At 49.0% G+C, this 15,248-nt stretch overlaps 1 protein-coding gene across 6 annotated transcripts in view; it reads left to right on the plus strand.

Moving 5' to 3' along the window:
• The window catches only part of PTPRT (protein tyrosine phosphatase receptor type T), a 932,116-nt gene that overhangs the window by 863,503 nt on the left and 53,365 nt on the right, over positions 1-15,248 (plus strand). For all 6 annotated transcript variants that reach the window (XM_079783687.1, XM_079783689.1, XM_079783688.1 and 3 more), the window contains one exon: positions 9,388-9,475. In XM_079783687.1, coding sequence (XP_079639813.1) covers positions 9,388-9,475 — 88 coding nt within the window. The remainder of the gene's footprint in view (positions 1-9,387; positions 9,476-15,248) is intronic.

Here is a 15,248-nt window from a genome sequence, read left to right on the forward strand (position 1 = left end):
ATGGTGCACAACAATGTTTGCTCTCCTGATGCCACTCTGAGTAGACATCATCAGTCATCCTTTCCTGTCTTCTCTGTCCACATTTATAATCCCCAAGGCATATGCTTTCAGCACAGAAGGAGGCATTTGTTGAAAGCTTGGCCTCTGCCAGGGCCACCACTAACTCATACAGCACCTTAGAGTGAAATAGCAAAAGGTACACCTGTCTCAGGATAATGGACTATCACCTTCCAGAATATGTTCATAATATAGACAGAAATCTCCCATGTCTACCAGACCATGGTTCTCCCTGAGACATGGTGCTCCATATACAACCTGCACGGCCATCCACCAGCTAGCCACAGACGCCGGGAAACATGGGCGTTTACTAAACCCAGGGACCACAATTGCGACCAGGCCTTAGGCTTCCAAGAGCTTATAAAACTTTCTCACCCCCTGAATAATTTGTCCTACCTGTACCTAAAGTAAGCAACTTGTCCCAGTTTCCCCAGAATGGTACCAGTTTTATTTATTTTTAATTAAATCTGTTGGGGTGACATTGGTTAATAAGATTATATAGGTTTCACGTGTACAATTCTATGATACCTCATCTGTATATTGCATTGTGTGCCCACCACCCAAAGTTAAATCTTTTATCACCATGTATTTGACCCCCTTGACTAATCCCCCAGCCCCCTTCCCGCTGGTAACCAGCATACTGTTGTCTGTGCCTGTGAGTTTTTGTTTGTTTTTCCTTTTGTTCATTTGTTGCTTTACCACACATGAGTGAAATCATAGGGTCCTACATTTTAGGAATCCTTGGGTCCAAAACAAAACAGTAGGTATGTTGCCAGGAGTCTCCATCTTTGGCCTTATGACAGTAAACTGGATGTTTCTAATCAAAGAGAGGCAGAGTGAATTTTAGGAGTGAGCCAGGGGGGCCAATAGCATATTCTTGGGAAAGAGTGGGATGGGAGAGCCTCGGAAGACCTACTATGGAACAGGCATTGTGCTGGGTGCCTGAAGGCATTCTCTCAATAATCACCGGTCATCACAGAACTGTGTGAGGCATATTGTTTTTCATTTACATAGTGTAAAATTCATTTTGGGGAGGGAATTGTACAGATCTATGCATGTTCACAAATTATAGTCATGTAAACACCAACAGGATCAGAATACATGAGAGTTCCATCAGCAAAAATGCTCCCCAACCCCGTGCTGCCCCTTCATAGTCAAACCCTTCCCCCAACTCTAAACTGAAAGGCGTATCATTGACTTCATTGTCAGGAAAATTAACAGAGACTTGGAGTGGTGAAATGATTTGCAGAAATAGTGTTCAAACACTCTGTCTTTGGCAAAGCTCCGCCTTCTCCCTGCCTCATATAGTTAGTGGGCAAGAGGTATTAAGAGGTATTTCTGGACAAGATAAATGAATGAAAGACCCAGGTAAAAATGGCACCTCCTTGGTGAAGACTGAAATCTTCCCTGCCCAGGAGAGTACAGTTGTGGGCAGGGGCCCAGGAAAATCCTGGCGGCCAGGACTGGTCATGGAGGAAGCAGGCCCTTGGCTGTGCCCTGAAGCATCAGCCAGGAACTGCCGGGTCAGCATCCCCCGGGCCTGGTTTTGCTGCACCTCAAGGCATATCACTTCCAATTATCTCCAGGGATAGTCAAGCCAAAGGGAACGATGGGGGCATCATAGCTGACAGAATCTGCTGAGGATAGCAGATGGACAGGTGAATTAAATGGACCAGGATGCTCTCAGTCTTGGATTGGAGGTGAGCTGCTCTTAGAAGCTCTGTTTTATCAAGACATCTCACTATTTGGGGAATAGCTCCAAGAGGCTGAAGTGCAAAGAAGAGCATCCAAAGAAGGATGGCAAGCTTCAGAAAGGACCCTGTATCTCCTCAGGGCCGAATCAACAGGCGGGAGAAGGAACCAGCCAAGGAGGCACCAGGGACAGTTCTCAGTTCTAGCTGGAAATTAAAGTAGTAAGTGGGGAAACTGAGGCAGGTCGCACAGTCCTATGGGCTGACTCAGCACAACAGGACATAAGAAGCCTGTGACTATGGTTATGTTGTCTGAGCCCACCCTGCCTCCAGGGGGTGCAGCTCTATTGCTGGGAGGGTGGGTGGATGGTTGGGTGGGTGGGTGGATGGATGGATGGATGGATGGATGGATGGATGGATGACAGATGGGTGGATGGATGGATGGATGGATGGGTGATGGATGGATGTGTGGCTGTGTGGGTTGCAACCATAGGAAGAGTTAGTCTGGGGCAGAAACCAGATGACAATTTTACCCTAGAGTCTATGAAGCCTGTCAGCAAGGATGAAGGAAGGGTTCAAGAGACAAGTGTTGCCCAGCTGGTGTGACTCAGTAGTTGAGCGTCAACCTATGAACCAGGAAGTCATGGTTCAATTTCAGGTTGGGGCACATGCAGGAGGTAGCTGATCAATGATTCTCCCTCATCATTGATGTTTCTGTCCCTCCCCCTTCCTCTCTGAAATCAATAAAAAAAAAATTTTAAAAGAGACAAATGCTCTTAGCCACTTGTCATGATGCTGGACTGGCTTAGCCTTCCCAGCTTAAAAAATGTTCAAAGCATTCCCATTGGCTTAGAATAAAACTCCCGTTCTTACCTGTGGTCCACAAGATCTCAACTGAGCGCCACTCCTCCCCATTCACATTATGTCACTCTCTCACTCTTGTTCTCTCTGCTCTGGAGAGCCTCTCTTCAAGTTCTAGGACACACCAAGCTCATCCCATCTCAGGGCCTTGGCACTCACCGTCCCTCAGCCTGAAGTGTTCTTCCCCCTGCTTCTGCTCAGCACTTAATTTTCAGCTCAAGTGTGTCAATGGGAGACCCGTGGGAACACACTTGGAGTTGAACAAGCTGGTTAGGAATAAGGGACAGCTTGGGCAGAGGATGTTTGGAGGGACTCATAGGATGTGGGTGGGCTGTGTTAGGTGACTTAGGGCTTTGTTCCAGACTGGACAGTGGTAGGGAGAGGAATGACTGGGTATCTTAGTAAATCTTAACTATAAGAAGGGAACATGATATTCAGGCTAAAGCTGTAAATATCAAAGAAAAAGCAGTCACTCATATTTGCCAGGGTAGGAGATGTTTGGTCATTTATTTTTGGCTTGGGCAATGTTCATATTTTTGTGTTTGTATATGACTGCAGAGTGGCCAGGTTTCGGTCTGCTCCATCCTGGTCTCAGAGTAGCCGTGTCTGATGCTGGCATCCTGTGAAATTGTCTGTGTTCAACCGGAGGGCACCAGGGTCCAGCTGTGAGTTCTGTGCCAGCCCCCAGGAGCCAAGGGCTGCTCTTCTCCTTCTCATATGTCTTCTCTCAAACAGTCCTGCCCTCTTGACCCCATCTAAAGTAGTCCATTGTCCCAAATCACAGTCGATCCCAGCACTTACTAGAAACAATTACCTTGTGCGTTTGTTTATCGTCTGCACCTTCCCACAACTAAAACATAAAATTCATGAGATCGTCTGCCATGTCCATTGCTGTTATTTCTAGGACCCGGCACCATGCCCAGCACCCGGATGGTCACTGTGGAAGGAAGGGAGGGAGGGAGGGAGGGAGGAGAGCAGACCCATTCAGTGCATATTACTCAGCAAGTCATTTCCTGTCTGGACCTCACTTTATTGATCTGTAAAATAGTTTTTTTTCAACAGATCCTTAAAGATCTGACTTTCGAGGATTCTGTGAATAGCGCAACTCAGAACTCCAGGGATGAGGGCATCCCTACATGCATCTTTTAGAGAGAGAGAGAGAGAGAGAGATCATCTTAGAGAAGCAGCACTGTTGAAGAGTAGGAAACATTTTCACACTCAGACAAGGGTGTGAAAATAGAGCTCAGTCCTCTAAGGAGAAGAGAATGGGAAAAGGAAAGCAGAGACTGATAATGGATGGAGATAATGAGATGGCAATTTTGGTTTCAAAAGAATGTGATTAGCTCCTAATGACTGCCACAATTCCCTGGTCAATCTACTGTAACCAGCCGCTGATGTAAAAATAATGCCCTTGCTGGCTTGCTTTGAAGATGGAGATGAGCCTCTCTCATACTTTTACCCCCTCGTATTTTTTTTTTCTTTCAAGAGATTATCCCCTATTAGATTGCAGCTCCCTAAAAAGAGAAATGGATGTGTGATCAAAGTATGCCAATTAGGGAGTCCTTACAGCTCACTCCTGGGTGAGCGGCTCCCTTCCGCCTTGCCTCTTCTGCCTTTGTCACCATCCTCATGGCCCCCAAGCTCCAAATTGTTCTTCAGCCCCTGCCAAGGGGAGACAGAGGCCCCCAGGGCTGTGGCAGGGTCCTGCATGGTTTCCCACAGAGAAGCGCCCTTTATCACAGGTGATTTGTTTAGTTTGAGATTTTTCAAAAGAGCTCTGCATGCTGGGTGCATCCTGAAAAGCATGGTCGGATGCTGAGAAGACATCCAACTGTGTGTCATTCAAGGACTCCAGGGGTGGACAGGGACATTTATCAAATCACTGCAGTGTCGTGGTACAGAGGATACATGCTTATTCGGGGGGGGGGGGGGCAGGGAGCAGGGCAAAGGTCAAAGTAAACAAAACTCTGTCCAGTAGGTCAATCCAAAAGAGAGATAGGAAGCTTTTTTGGGTAGTGAACGGCCCGTTGCTAAGGGTATCCAAGTAGCAGATGCTATCGATCAGCTTATCAGCTGCCTAGAAGGCTCTTGTGGATAGGAACATAACCAGATGATTTTCAGTCACTTGCCCCTCTGAGATTCCAGGATCTCTGCCTTCTGCATGCACAGAAGCCACCTTACCCACTCATTGTTCCATCCATCTACCCATTCATTAATTTATTCAAAAGGGGTGATTCAAGCACATATGAAGTACAAAGCCAGTATTGGGTTCTGGAGTTACAGACGCTATTCTTTCCCTGGAGTAATCCATCATCAAGTTGGGAGACAATACATTCAAATTATTAGATGCAGAAGAGTCCCTCTAATAATAGAAAAGTGACTAAGTTGTTGGAGATGCAGGCAGGTGGTGGGAGGGTGAACGGGGAAGGTTTCACAAAGGTGAAGATTCTTGAACTTGGTTTTGAAGGATATGTAGAAGTTTACCGAGTAGACTCAGGTGGAAGAGAATTTCAGGCAGAGGGAACAGCATGTGTAAAGTCAGTCTCAGAAGTTTGAAACACCTGAAATTGTGTACAGCGTTGCATTTAGTTCCTTATCATTGGAATCTATACTAATAAAAGGGTAATATGCAAATTGGTCAGGATGCCCTCACAGTAACGAATGAACAGCAGGCTGTGTGGAGCGACCAGGCTGGCAGGGGGGTTAGTGAGGGACGACCAAACAACTGAATAGCAGGCTGCATGGGGTGACCGGGCCAGCAGGGGGGTTAGTGAGGGACAACCAAACGACTGAACAAGCAGGCTGCATGGGTCAACCAGGCTGGCAGGGGTGGGGTGGGGGGGATGAGAGGCAACCAGGCTGGCGGCGGCGGGGAGCAGTTGGGGGTGACCAGGCCAGCAGAGGGGGCAGTTGGAGCTGACCAGGCCAGGAGGGGGGCAGTTAGGGGTGATCAGGCAGGCAGGCAGGTGAGTAGTTAGTAGTCAGCGGTCCCAGATTGTGAGAGATATCCCGGATTGGAGAGGGTGCAGGCTGGGCTGAGGGGACTCCCCCTCACTCCACCATCCCCCATGCACAAATTTTGTGCACCGGGCCTCTAGTATTAATATAAGGGCAAGAACTGAGGCTGCAGAGGCAATGCAGGGTGAAGTTATTAAGGACCTTATATTAAAGACTTTGGAATTTATCCTAAAGACCATGGCACGGGTTGTAACTGGGTCCTATTCACATTTTAGAAAGATCTCTCTGATTACAGTGGAGAGTGGATTGGAGGGGACAAATCCAAAGCAAGAGAAACCAGTGAGGAGACCCATGGGAAAGTATTTCTCCAGGTAAATTCACTTTTTGCAAGAATCATGGCTGCACATTAGACTCACCCAGGGAGCTTTAAACATAACCAATTCCCATGTCTCATCCCATGAGTCTGATTTAATTGGTCTGGGCTAGGGCCATGGCTTTGGGAGTTTTAAAGCTCCCCCAGTTTATGTTACTGTGTAGCCATAACAAAACCTTACGTGAACTGTAACCCGAACCCTGGCACATAGTAGGCACCCAACAGATATTTTCCCCAGAAAATTAGTATGAAAACATTCAGAGTGTCCCCTTCTTACCTTCATGCCGCTTTGGTGGGTATAATTGGATATACATTTGGCTTTTATCACAGAGGGTTTCAGATAGGAAATCACCACCAGAATATAAGCTTAAACATTGAGAAGTCCAGTGCTGCCACTGAGACCAGCACGCCACACCCTTGCAGAGAGCCAGAAACACTAAGTTGACCTGGCAAGTTGCCCGAAACAGCTGTTGCCACCTGGCCTGGAATTAGACCAAGGCCTGGAATCTGAGTTCTACGAGTTACATGCAAAAGCAAGAGCCATTTGCAGTCTAGAGATGGCCTGTGCTGATGGCAAGAGAGGTGCAGGGTGGTGGTCGCCTATAGCGAAGAGCAAAAAGAGGATGAGGGAGAGGAAGAGGGGAGGGGAGACAAGCCCTCCATCAGTAAAATAAGCATGTTACTATCTCCATGGCACTTTTCTCACACTCAGATTTAAGGCAGAGATTGGTGCCCAGAGCCACACTGCAGTTTTGCTTCTCTCCCAGGAGGTCTGTCTAAAGGTTTCAGACACAAATTTGTGATCCCCTGCTAGCTGGAAAGGCACTCTATTATCCCAACCTAAAACCCTGGGGAAGCTAAATTGGGGAACATAACTTAGCTCAGGAAGCCCAGGCAGGGACCTCCCACCTCATCTCCATTTCATCTGGAATGGGCAACAATTCTACCTACCCAACTGCTGCATAGTTGAGGATCATGGTCATCCGTCTAGAACAAAAGTCAGCAAATGACAGCCATAGGCTAAATCCAACACCTGTTTTTGTGAATATAGTTTTATTGGAATGAAGCCATGCCCATTTGTTTGCATTTTGTCTGCAAGTGCTTTCACTCTACGACAGGGGAGTTGAGTAGGCGTAATTACAACAGAACCCAAACTGTGTACTATCTGGCCCATTATAGAAAAAATTTGCCAACTTCTGCTCTAAAAATGACCCAGCCAAGTTGGCTTAACACATAGGAGACTAGAAGCAAGAAAGGGGGCACCATGCATGGGCTGGGATTTTTATAGTCAGTGGTCCTGCCCTGTCTGTCAAACATGGACTGCTAAATGGCTAAATTTCTGACCAAGCAGGATACAGATTCCTCCTTGCTCAGGATGGACCTAGCAAGGAATAGATGGGCAAAGGCAAGGCTGGTGTATTGAGGTGCGTGGGTGCTCCTTTGCCCTGCATTGCTAACAAGGACCTGTGTAAACTAAAGATAATTGCAAATTCCATCCCAGGAGTAGTGCAAGGGCCACAAGCAGGGGGTGGGAATACTAGTCCAAATGTTGCTCAACCTTCATGTTTCTGTAGCTCCACTAAAGCTGTCCCCACTCCCTTAAATGCCCAGCTTCCTTCTCTTTGAGATAACTAACTATACCCTCCCTGTGTTTCCATAACACTTGGCTCATAACTCTGTTAAGTCATTCCATATGGTCGTTTACTTGTCTTTCTCCTCTTAAACTGATGACTCCCATCTCTTTCCTCCCCCAGTCTCTGACTCTGAACCTCTTTGTCCAACTTCCTGCTCAACATCTTCACTTGGATGTCGAATAGTCATCTCAAACATGGCCGCTGCGGCTACTGTTGTTCTTATTGTTTTGAACACATTAAGAAGCACATAGTACTCAGCAAGTGCTAGGCACTGTTCTAAGCCCTTTATGTGCCCAAAACACACTTGATTCTTGCCTCCCAATCCTGTTTCTCCCTAGTGTTTCTTCTCCATCTCAGTGACTGTCATGGCTCTCCGCTCAGTTCTCCGAGCCAACAGTCTGGGCCTCAGGCTTCATCCCTCTCTCCTTCACAGTCCACGTCCACAGTGGATATGTTGGTGTCCTGCCCATATCCCCTCCACCCAGTGTTCCCAATGCCTGCCTCCTGGAAGCTCCTGTGACTTTTTTCCTGAGGACTTCCTCAGCACAAAATAATGTGCACACCCTGCCTACGGAGCAAGGCAGAGCATTAAGGGAGTTCCTAGGAGTCGTCCTCAACAAATGATAGTTGGAAATTGGTGGATAAACACCCAACTCCCTTCTCCCTCTGGTAGAAGGAAATGGGCCCGTGGAATTAAGCCCCAGGCACACAGTGGTAACCTGTTCGTTGATGAACCCTATGTTGACTTTCTTCCCTTGATCATCTCACTTCCCCAACTCTTACACCCAGGCTTCTTAGGATTGCCTCCCAAATACAGTCTCATATTCGGATCCTTGTTTCTTTCAAAAGCAGTGAGTCTGCTCCTGAACCAAAACCTACACACTTCAACTGAAAATATTCAGTTCTCGCTGCATCCACTGCCACCATCCTGGTACAAGGGCCCAAGGTACCATCATCTCTTACCTGGACTATTGCAGCAACTTCTTATTTGATCTCCCTGAGCATGTATTTCATATGTGAGCCAGAATGTACTTTGTAAAACACAATTTATATCCGGTAACTCCCCTGCTCAAAACCCTCCGATGGTTTCCCATTACACTTAGAGTAACACCCAGCTGGTTACCAGTGACCTCAGTGCCCCCTCTAATCCTAACTCTCGCAGCCTCTCCGGATGCTCCTGTCACTGCTCTCCCTGCCTCATCCTTGGTTGTGGTCCTTGGTTATCACCTTTGCATCTACTGTTCCCTCTGCCTGGAAAGTGCTTGCTACATTTCTTGGTCTGAGTGGCTTTTCACATCATAGCTTAGATATTACCTTCTCAGAGAAGCCCTCCCAGACAGTGTAATCTGAAATAATCCTCTACCACTATCCCTTCTCTAAGCTTCATTTTCTTCATAACAGTTTCCACCATCTAAAGTTATACGTTTTCTGGTTCATTTGCTGCATCTCCCAGTGGACTGGATGTTCAAGGGGCACATAGTTTATTCCTCTGTGTCCCAAGTACATAGAACAGTGCCAACCACATATTAGGGACACAATAAATATCTGTCAAATGAATGAATGAATGATTCCTCTACTGGACCAGATTTGGGCCATGGCACACAGAAGACCTCAATAGCATTTGAGCCAATGAAGGAGGAAATAAGGCCATGGAGGGGCCCAGTCTATGTTCTTCCCAGGCCCCATCCACCACCACACAGCCCTTTATGCTGAGTGACCCATCACAGCGGGTGTTGTTTCCCCACTGGTTCATCTTCACCTGCATAGAGCTTCTATCTCTGGCCATCCTAACCACTCCGTCCTTTCTTTGTAGGCCTTACCAGAGGGGCAGACGGCTTCATGGGACACTGCCAAAGAGGATGAAAATCGCAACAAGAATCGATATGGAAACATCATATCCTGTAAGTGCCCTTCTGGGAGGCCCCAGGCTTTAGGGACACAGAGGAAACCAAGCCATTACTATTATTTACTTAGAATTTGTTGTCAAGTAATCCTTGATATTTCCAGCTTTGGGTCAACATTCCAAGCTGGGAGCTGTATTTCAGCCTGCGTGACAGAGCATGGCTGACCTCAGGCCCAGAAGGCAGGTGGGAAGCGGGGTCCAAGCAGAGTAGATCCAGGAAGCTTCTGGAAGCTGCGTCTGGTCTGGCATTGCCCACTGCTCAAGAATTGCTCAGGTTGGGGAGGAAGCCCAGGCACGGGAATCCTTCCTGTTCCCAGCAGTTCTTCTAATGCAGAGGACCGCCTTAGAAGTCACTCAGGGTACAAGCAAGATCCAACCCATGAGGGAGGGGCTGAGAACACCCAGGGGAGAGAATAGTGCTCCTCTAAGAAGGCAGAGTCCCAAGCAAGGATTGATGCCCGGAAGGAGCCAGAAGCTCTGAGCTTAGGGCATCATGACTTCTGCCAGACCCCATTGCCAGTGGGGCAGAGGCTCTAAGGGAAGTGCCTGCTGCTCAAGGCTGTATTGGCACAGGCATTTGTTGGCACTGAGCCTGCAGGGGGCAAACATGTTTGGCGTGGAGCTCAGGGAGGCATGGAAGGACATTGCTTTGCTTGGCAATGAGCTCTAGGCAGCCCTGATGGGGTGGAGCCTCTGCAGTCAAACTGCCCGGCTTCTGTCCCGGCTCTGGGACCCGGAGCAGGTTTCCTGGCCTCCCCAAGCTTCACTTCCTCACCTTTAAAATGACGATAATAACAGAGATAGGGTCGTTGAAAGAAGGTACATAGAACCCTTGGCCTCAGTGCCTAACATCATCCTACTCATAGCGTGGAGTTAACTTTCTCAGAGTCACTGATAAGCAGTGTGGATGGATAAGCAGTGTGGTGGATGTATCACCCACCACATTTTAACCAGAATTCACTGAATACCCATGTGGGTCATGGAATAAGCCAGTTGGGGAGGGAGGCATGATCAGATGTCCATTTTGGAAAGATCTATCGGATAGATGATTGGGAGGGTGGATTAGATTGGGAGAGGCAGGAAACAGAGGGACCAGTCAAGAGGCTACTGCACTGGTCCCAGCAAGGGATGGTGAGGCCTGAACAAAGTCAGTAACAATACTTGTGTGTGATGGTACATGGTAGGGTTCCTAGAGAAGAGGGAGAGAGACAGGCTGCCATATAACTAAAAATCAGGTCACATACAAGTATGGTCACTGTCAAATATTGGTATGTGCAGCCTTCCACGCAACAGGTACAGAGAGGACAAAGTTACCTCGTGCAAAATGCTGAGTACACATTCTCATTAGAACAGAAGTCTACAGCAGCTTTTGTCTGCCACGGTGTAGCCAACCTGGACCTTTGACATGTCACCAAGGGTGCATAGCATTCCTTGGTCCTAGATCTCAGAGTAACCCAGCTCATCCAAAAAGAAAAAGAAAAAAAGATCATGAATAACAGATTATTTCTAGCACAGCTCAGTGTTTTGTTAACTGTCTAGACATTGCCTAAGAAAAAGCTTGGAGGGAGAAAGCGTAAGATATAGGCAGCTTGTTGAGGAAGAAGGAGGCAGAAGTTTCAGCTTGCCTGTTTCCTGTGCTGATTTAGGAATGGGCTATGAATGGCAGAACTAATCAAAAACATTTGTAATTTGTCTGTTGGATGATAGTAATGCAGACAGCAAGATTTCTTGCAAGTGAAGCATTGGAAAGAGATATTCAAACAATCAGGAAATGCGTGTTGAGACCTATGATGTGTGGGCATCCTGTGAGCCAGGCCCTGTGGGACCCTGGGCCTCTGCTCCCAGGGGGCTCCCATTTGGGGCACATGTGGCTGCTCACTCCAACCATCCTCTGCTCGAGGACCGAGCCCTAAAATACCTGGTCACATGTCTGTTCCCCCTATTAGATTGTGAGTCCAGATATGGTCACTAAATTATAGGCTGTGAGACATTATGTGATCACTCTAAGCTTTAATCTTCTGTCTGTAAAATGGGTACAACGATGTTTTCCTCCCAGAGGTGTTGTGCAGACAAGAAAAAATAGATGTCTGTGCACAGACAAGAGACCCTGCCTTCCTGAGAGACAGGGATACCCAGGCTGGGTCAGGTATCAGGGCCAAAGCTTCTGCGGGCCAAGGATGAGGGGCCACGCAAAGCTATGTATCTCTCCAGACCCCACTGCTCACCCTCTGCTCTCAGCACCTTTGCCCACGCCATCAACAGCTCTCACCTGGTCTCTGCCCGGCCTCCTTCCTGGTTGCTCCATATCCATCTTTGTCCCCACCTTTCTACCTGTCTGATCTCTGACAGAAGCCAGAGGGACCTGCATTGGATCATGTCATCTTCCTACTGAAAACTTTGCCCTTTGCTCATGAGCATGCCTGGTCCACAGTCTCTTAGCCACCTCTCAGGTCTCGTTTCCCACTGTGTCCTCTTCATAATGGTCTCCTCTCCAGGCTACACTGGCCTTCCTTCAGCCCCTGGAGCTTTCCAGGATCATCTATGCCATGGGGCCTTTGCACATCTGTTCTCTATCAAAGTGTCTTTCCTCCTCTCTTTGTTCTACTAATTCTACTTTTTCTTTAGATCTTAGCTCAGTCACCACTTCCTCAGGGAATCCTTCAGACCGTTTGAATATGCGCACAACTCCATCATTCACTCCTAGAGCACTTTTCCTTAACTCTCCTCCTCATTGTGATGTTGGAGGCATTTGGATGACTCTCAGTTGACTGCCTAACTCCCTCACAAAAGTAGATGCTCTGTGACAGCAGGACCATGATTGTCTTGTGCTTCTGTGTCCCCAAAACTGCCATATAGTTGGTGCTCAATAAATAGGAATGAATGTTGGAAAACACGGATTCTCCGCAAGACCCCACAGGCCTTGAACCGTGGGTCTCTCCCTCTGGCTTCCCAAATAAAATAGAGAACACCCAAAAAAGGATGGATGGAGGAAGGCGGGATCAAGATGATTCTTGGAGTGACATACAAGTAATGTCTCTTAGTGAGGAAGAAGGCAGTGAACCTAAATGAACAGAACAGAGGCTGGATCCCAGGCAGCAGTGAGAACAATGAAGGGGTTAGACTTCTGCCACTGGGGTGCAGAAGGTGCTGAGTCCCACCCACACCCCACAGCCTCACCACCTCACTGTGCAGCGACGCCAGCTAGCAGTACCAGCATCCAGGGCCAGGATGAGGGGAAGGCGGGCGAGACACCCAGTCTGCAACGTTCAAAGAGGTTCCTCCTTCTCAGCCGTTGACCTTGCACCTGCACAACCCTGAGAGCAAGCGCCTCCCTTAAGTGTCCAAGGCGCCTCCCTTGCTTGCCCTCATCCTGCCCTGTCTGCGTCTTTTGCCTAAGGACTTTCTCCAAAGCTGGGCAGGATGCTCGGTCCATGCACAAGGCAGGTTCCCCCTGGACCATGAAATAGCCCAGCTCCTCACCCTGGGTGTGTATTTCACACCTTTTCCTGAATCCCGGCGGAGGTGGCTGCAGTTTCCCACGGTAGGAATGGCCTTGAACACGCACTCTCTCTGGGTGGCCTCCTCTGGGCTGTCTCCCTGCCCCTTTCCCCGGGTGACCCCTCTCCTCCTCTGTCAACTCCTCGCACTGCAATCCTCATCTTAAATCTACTTCTGGGGAAACCCAGACGGAGGCAGAGGGAATTCATACACCTCATGACACCAACTGGGTGGGCTTAAATAAGCCTGAGTCTCCTTTCTAGTTTAATGGTCCCCGATTCGGCAACAAATCAGGGCTGAAGCAGGGACAGTGCCAAGGTAACCAGTGGATTCTAAAGCCGCGCAGGACATACAGGGAACCTGGGAAGAAAAGAAAAGTCCTGGAGTTGCAATGAGAACGGTGAAGAGAAACGGCCTGGGGAACAGGAAGTCTTCCTGCCCTTGTAGGTGTCCCTCCCGAAGGCAAAGTCTGCAGGGGCTTGATAATTAAAAATATTCCTGGCACAAGAGGAAAACCAGGTGTAATTAGCATCTTAAGGAACCCCGAGGGGCTGGAGTGGAGGACAAGGCCCAGGCCGGGGAGAAGGGAAAGATCAGCGGGAAAGAGAAGGAGGCAGGGCACTGCCTGCAAATGAAACAATGAAAGAGAAACCTCGGCCAAATAAGCCCTTTCTTCCACAGGATTCTGTTTAGAATTTAGCAATAGAGACCGTGGGGTTTCCAGGGACTGGGAATGAAAAGGAAGTGAAAGGGGAGGAAATGAATGGGGAAAACAGAACAGAGGGCTCTTTGCTTTCAAGTAGCTCAGGGTGGGGACTGTGAACAAGAGGAAATTTCAAGAACACCAGAGCATTCCCCATGGGGCAGTTCTAGAAGAGGAAATTACACCCAGGAGAGGAGATCTTGGGGGGGGGGGGGGGTTCAGATTTACAAAATGAGGCTTCCCTTCCGGAATCAGACAGGGTCCCACCAGGAAACAGATGGGACCCTCAAATAAGGGGATTTGGGGAGATTTAATGATGTGAGTTTTTATAAAGGAGCGAGCTAGGTGCAGGGAGACACGGGAATGGTGAAACACCCTGGGGCTAATGCTACGTCCAGGCCAGAGAACTCAGTAAGGAGAGGCGACCAGGACCCAGAGAAACATGACTAAATCGTGTCCCTGGGGACCCACCCAGGGAGCAGAAGGAGAAGTGCTTGATGGCCCACCTTTCTCTTTGTCCCACCTGCTGCCTGTGCTTTCCCTTGGCTAAACCCCACCAGGAGCCAGACCGCGTCCAATGCCTCCCACAGTGTGGGCCCCAGAGCAGCAGCACCAGCGTCACCTGGGAGCTTGTTGGAAATGCTCGTTCCTGGGCCCCACCCAAACCTCCTGAATCAAATCCTGGGGGGAGGCCCAGCCGGCTGTGTTTCTCAAAGCTCTCCAGGTGACACGGATGCCCGTTCATGTTTGAGAACCTCCGACCTTGAACACAGAGGTCAGCCTCCAGGACTAGAGAACCAGGTGCCAGTACGTTTTTCTAGGCTTATTTCCTCCTAATTCAACACAAGCCCCTGGGCTCAGCTGGACTCGAGTATTGGACGTGGGTCAGGCAGACCCGAAGCTGGTCTCAGTTCCGCCTTCACCTCATTCATGACCTTCCACAAGGGCACTTCCTCTCCCTGACCCTCAGTGTCTCATCTCTCAATGCAAAGGTGAATGAGCATTGAATCTGGTGCGCACACTGTAGTCCTTGACGAGACTTAGTCTCAGACCTTTGAGTCCACAGGCAAGGAACGGTGGTCCAGAGGTCAGCAGGGTCACACAGGGCCTCTGTAGGGCAGCCACGACCAGGGCTTTGGCCTCGGGCTGCCTGGACACCTCGGGCTGCCTGCCCAGGGTCCCTCTGCATCATGCTTTGGGGGAGGGGAAGAACATGCTAAGGCTCAACCTCAGAACAGATGGCAGCCTGAGGCCGGCTCTTCAGAGAGGCTGTCCTCACTCCCAGGGAGGAACTCGGGGTCCAAGCAGACCCAGGACCTTTCTGGGGAATCGAGCTGGGGTGACAAGATGGAGGCTTCGTTCAGTGCTCCCAATCCTTTTGTTGGTTTGTTGTTGTTGTTTTGTGGGCTCTGAGGGTGACGCTGGGCTGGGCCCGACAGACCCTGGTGCTGAGCAGCCTGTTCATCGGCGGGCCTGCCTGCACTGGAGCCTCTCCACCTGCTTGCAGGGCCGGCCAGGGCTGCCAGGATATTGTGTCTCCAGGATCAGTCCCCAACTAATGACTTATGGG

Source organism: Cnephaeus nilssonii (genome assembly GCF_951640355.1).
Source record: "Cnephaeus nilssonii genome assembly, chromosome: 11".
NCBI lineage: Eukaryota > Metazoa > Chordata > Mammalia > Chiroptera > Vespertilionidae > Cnephaeus > Cnephaeus nilssonii.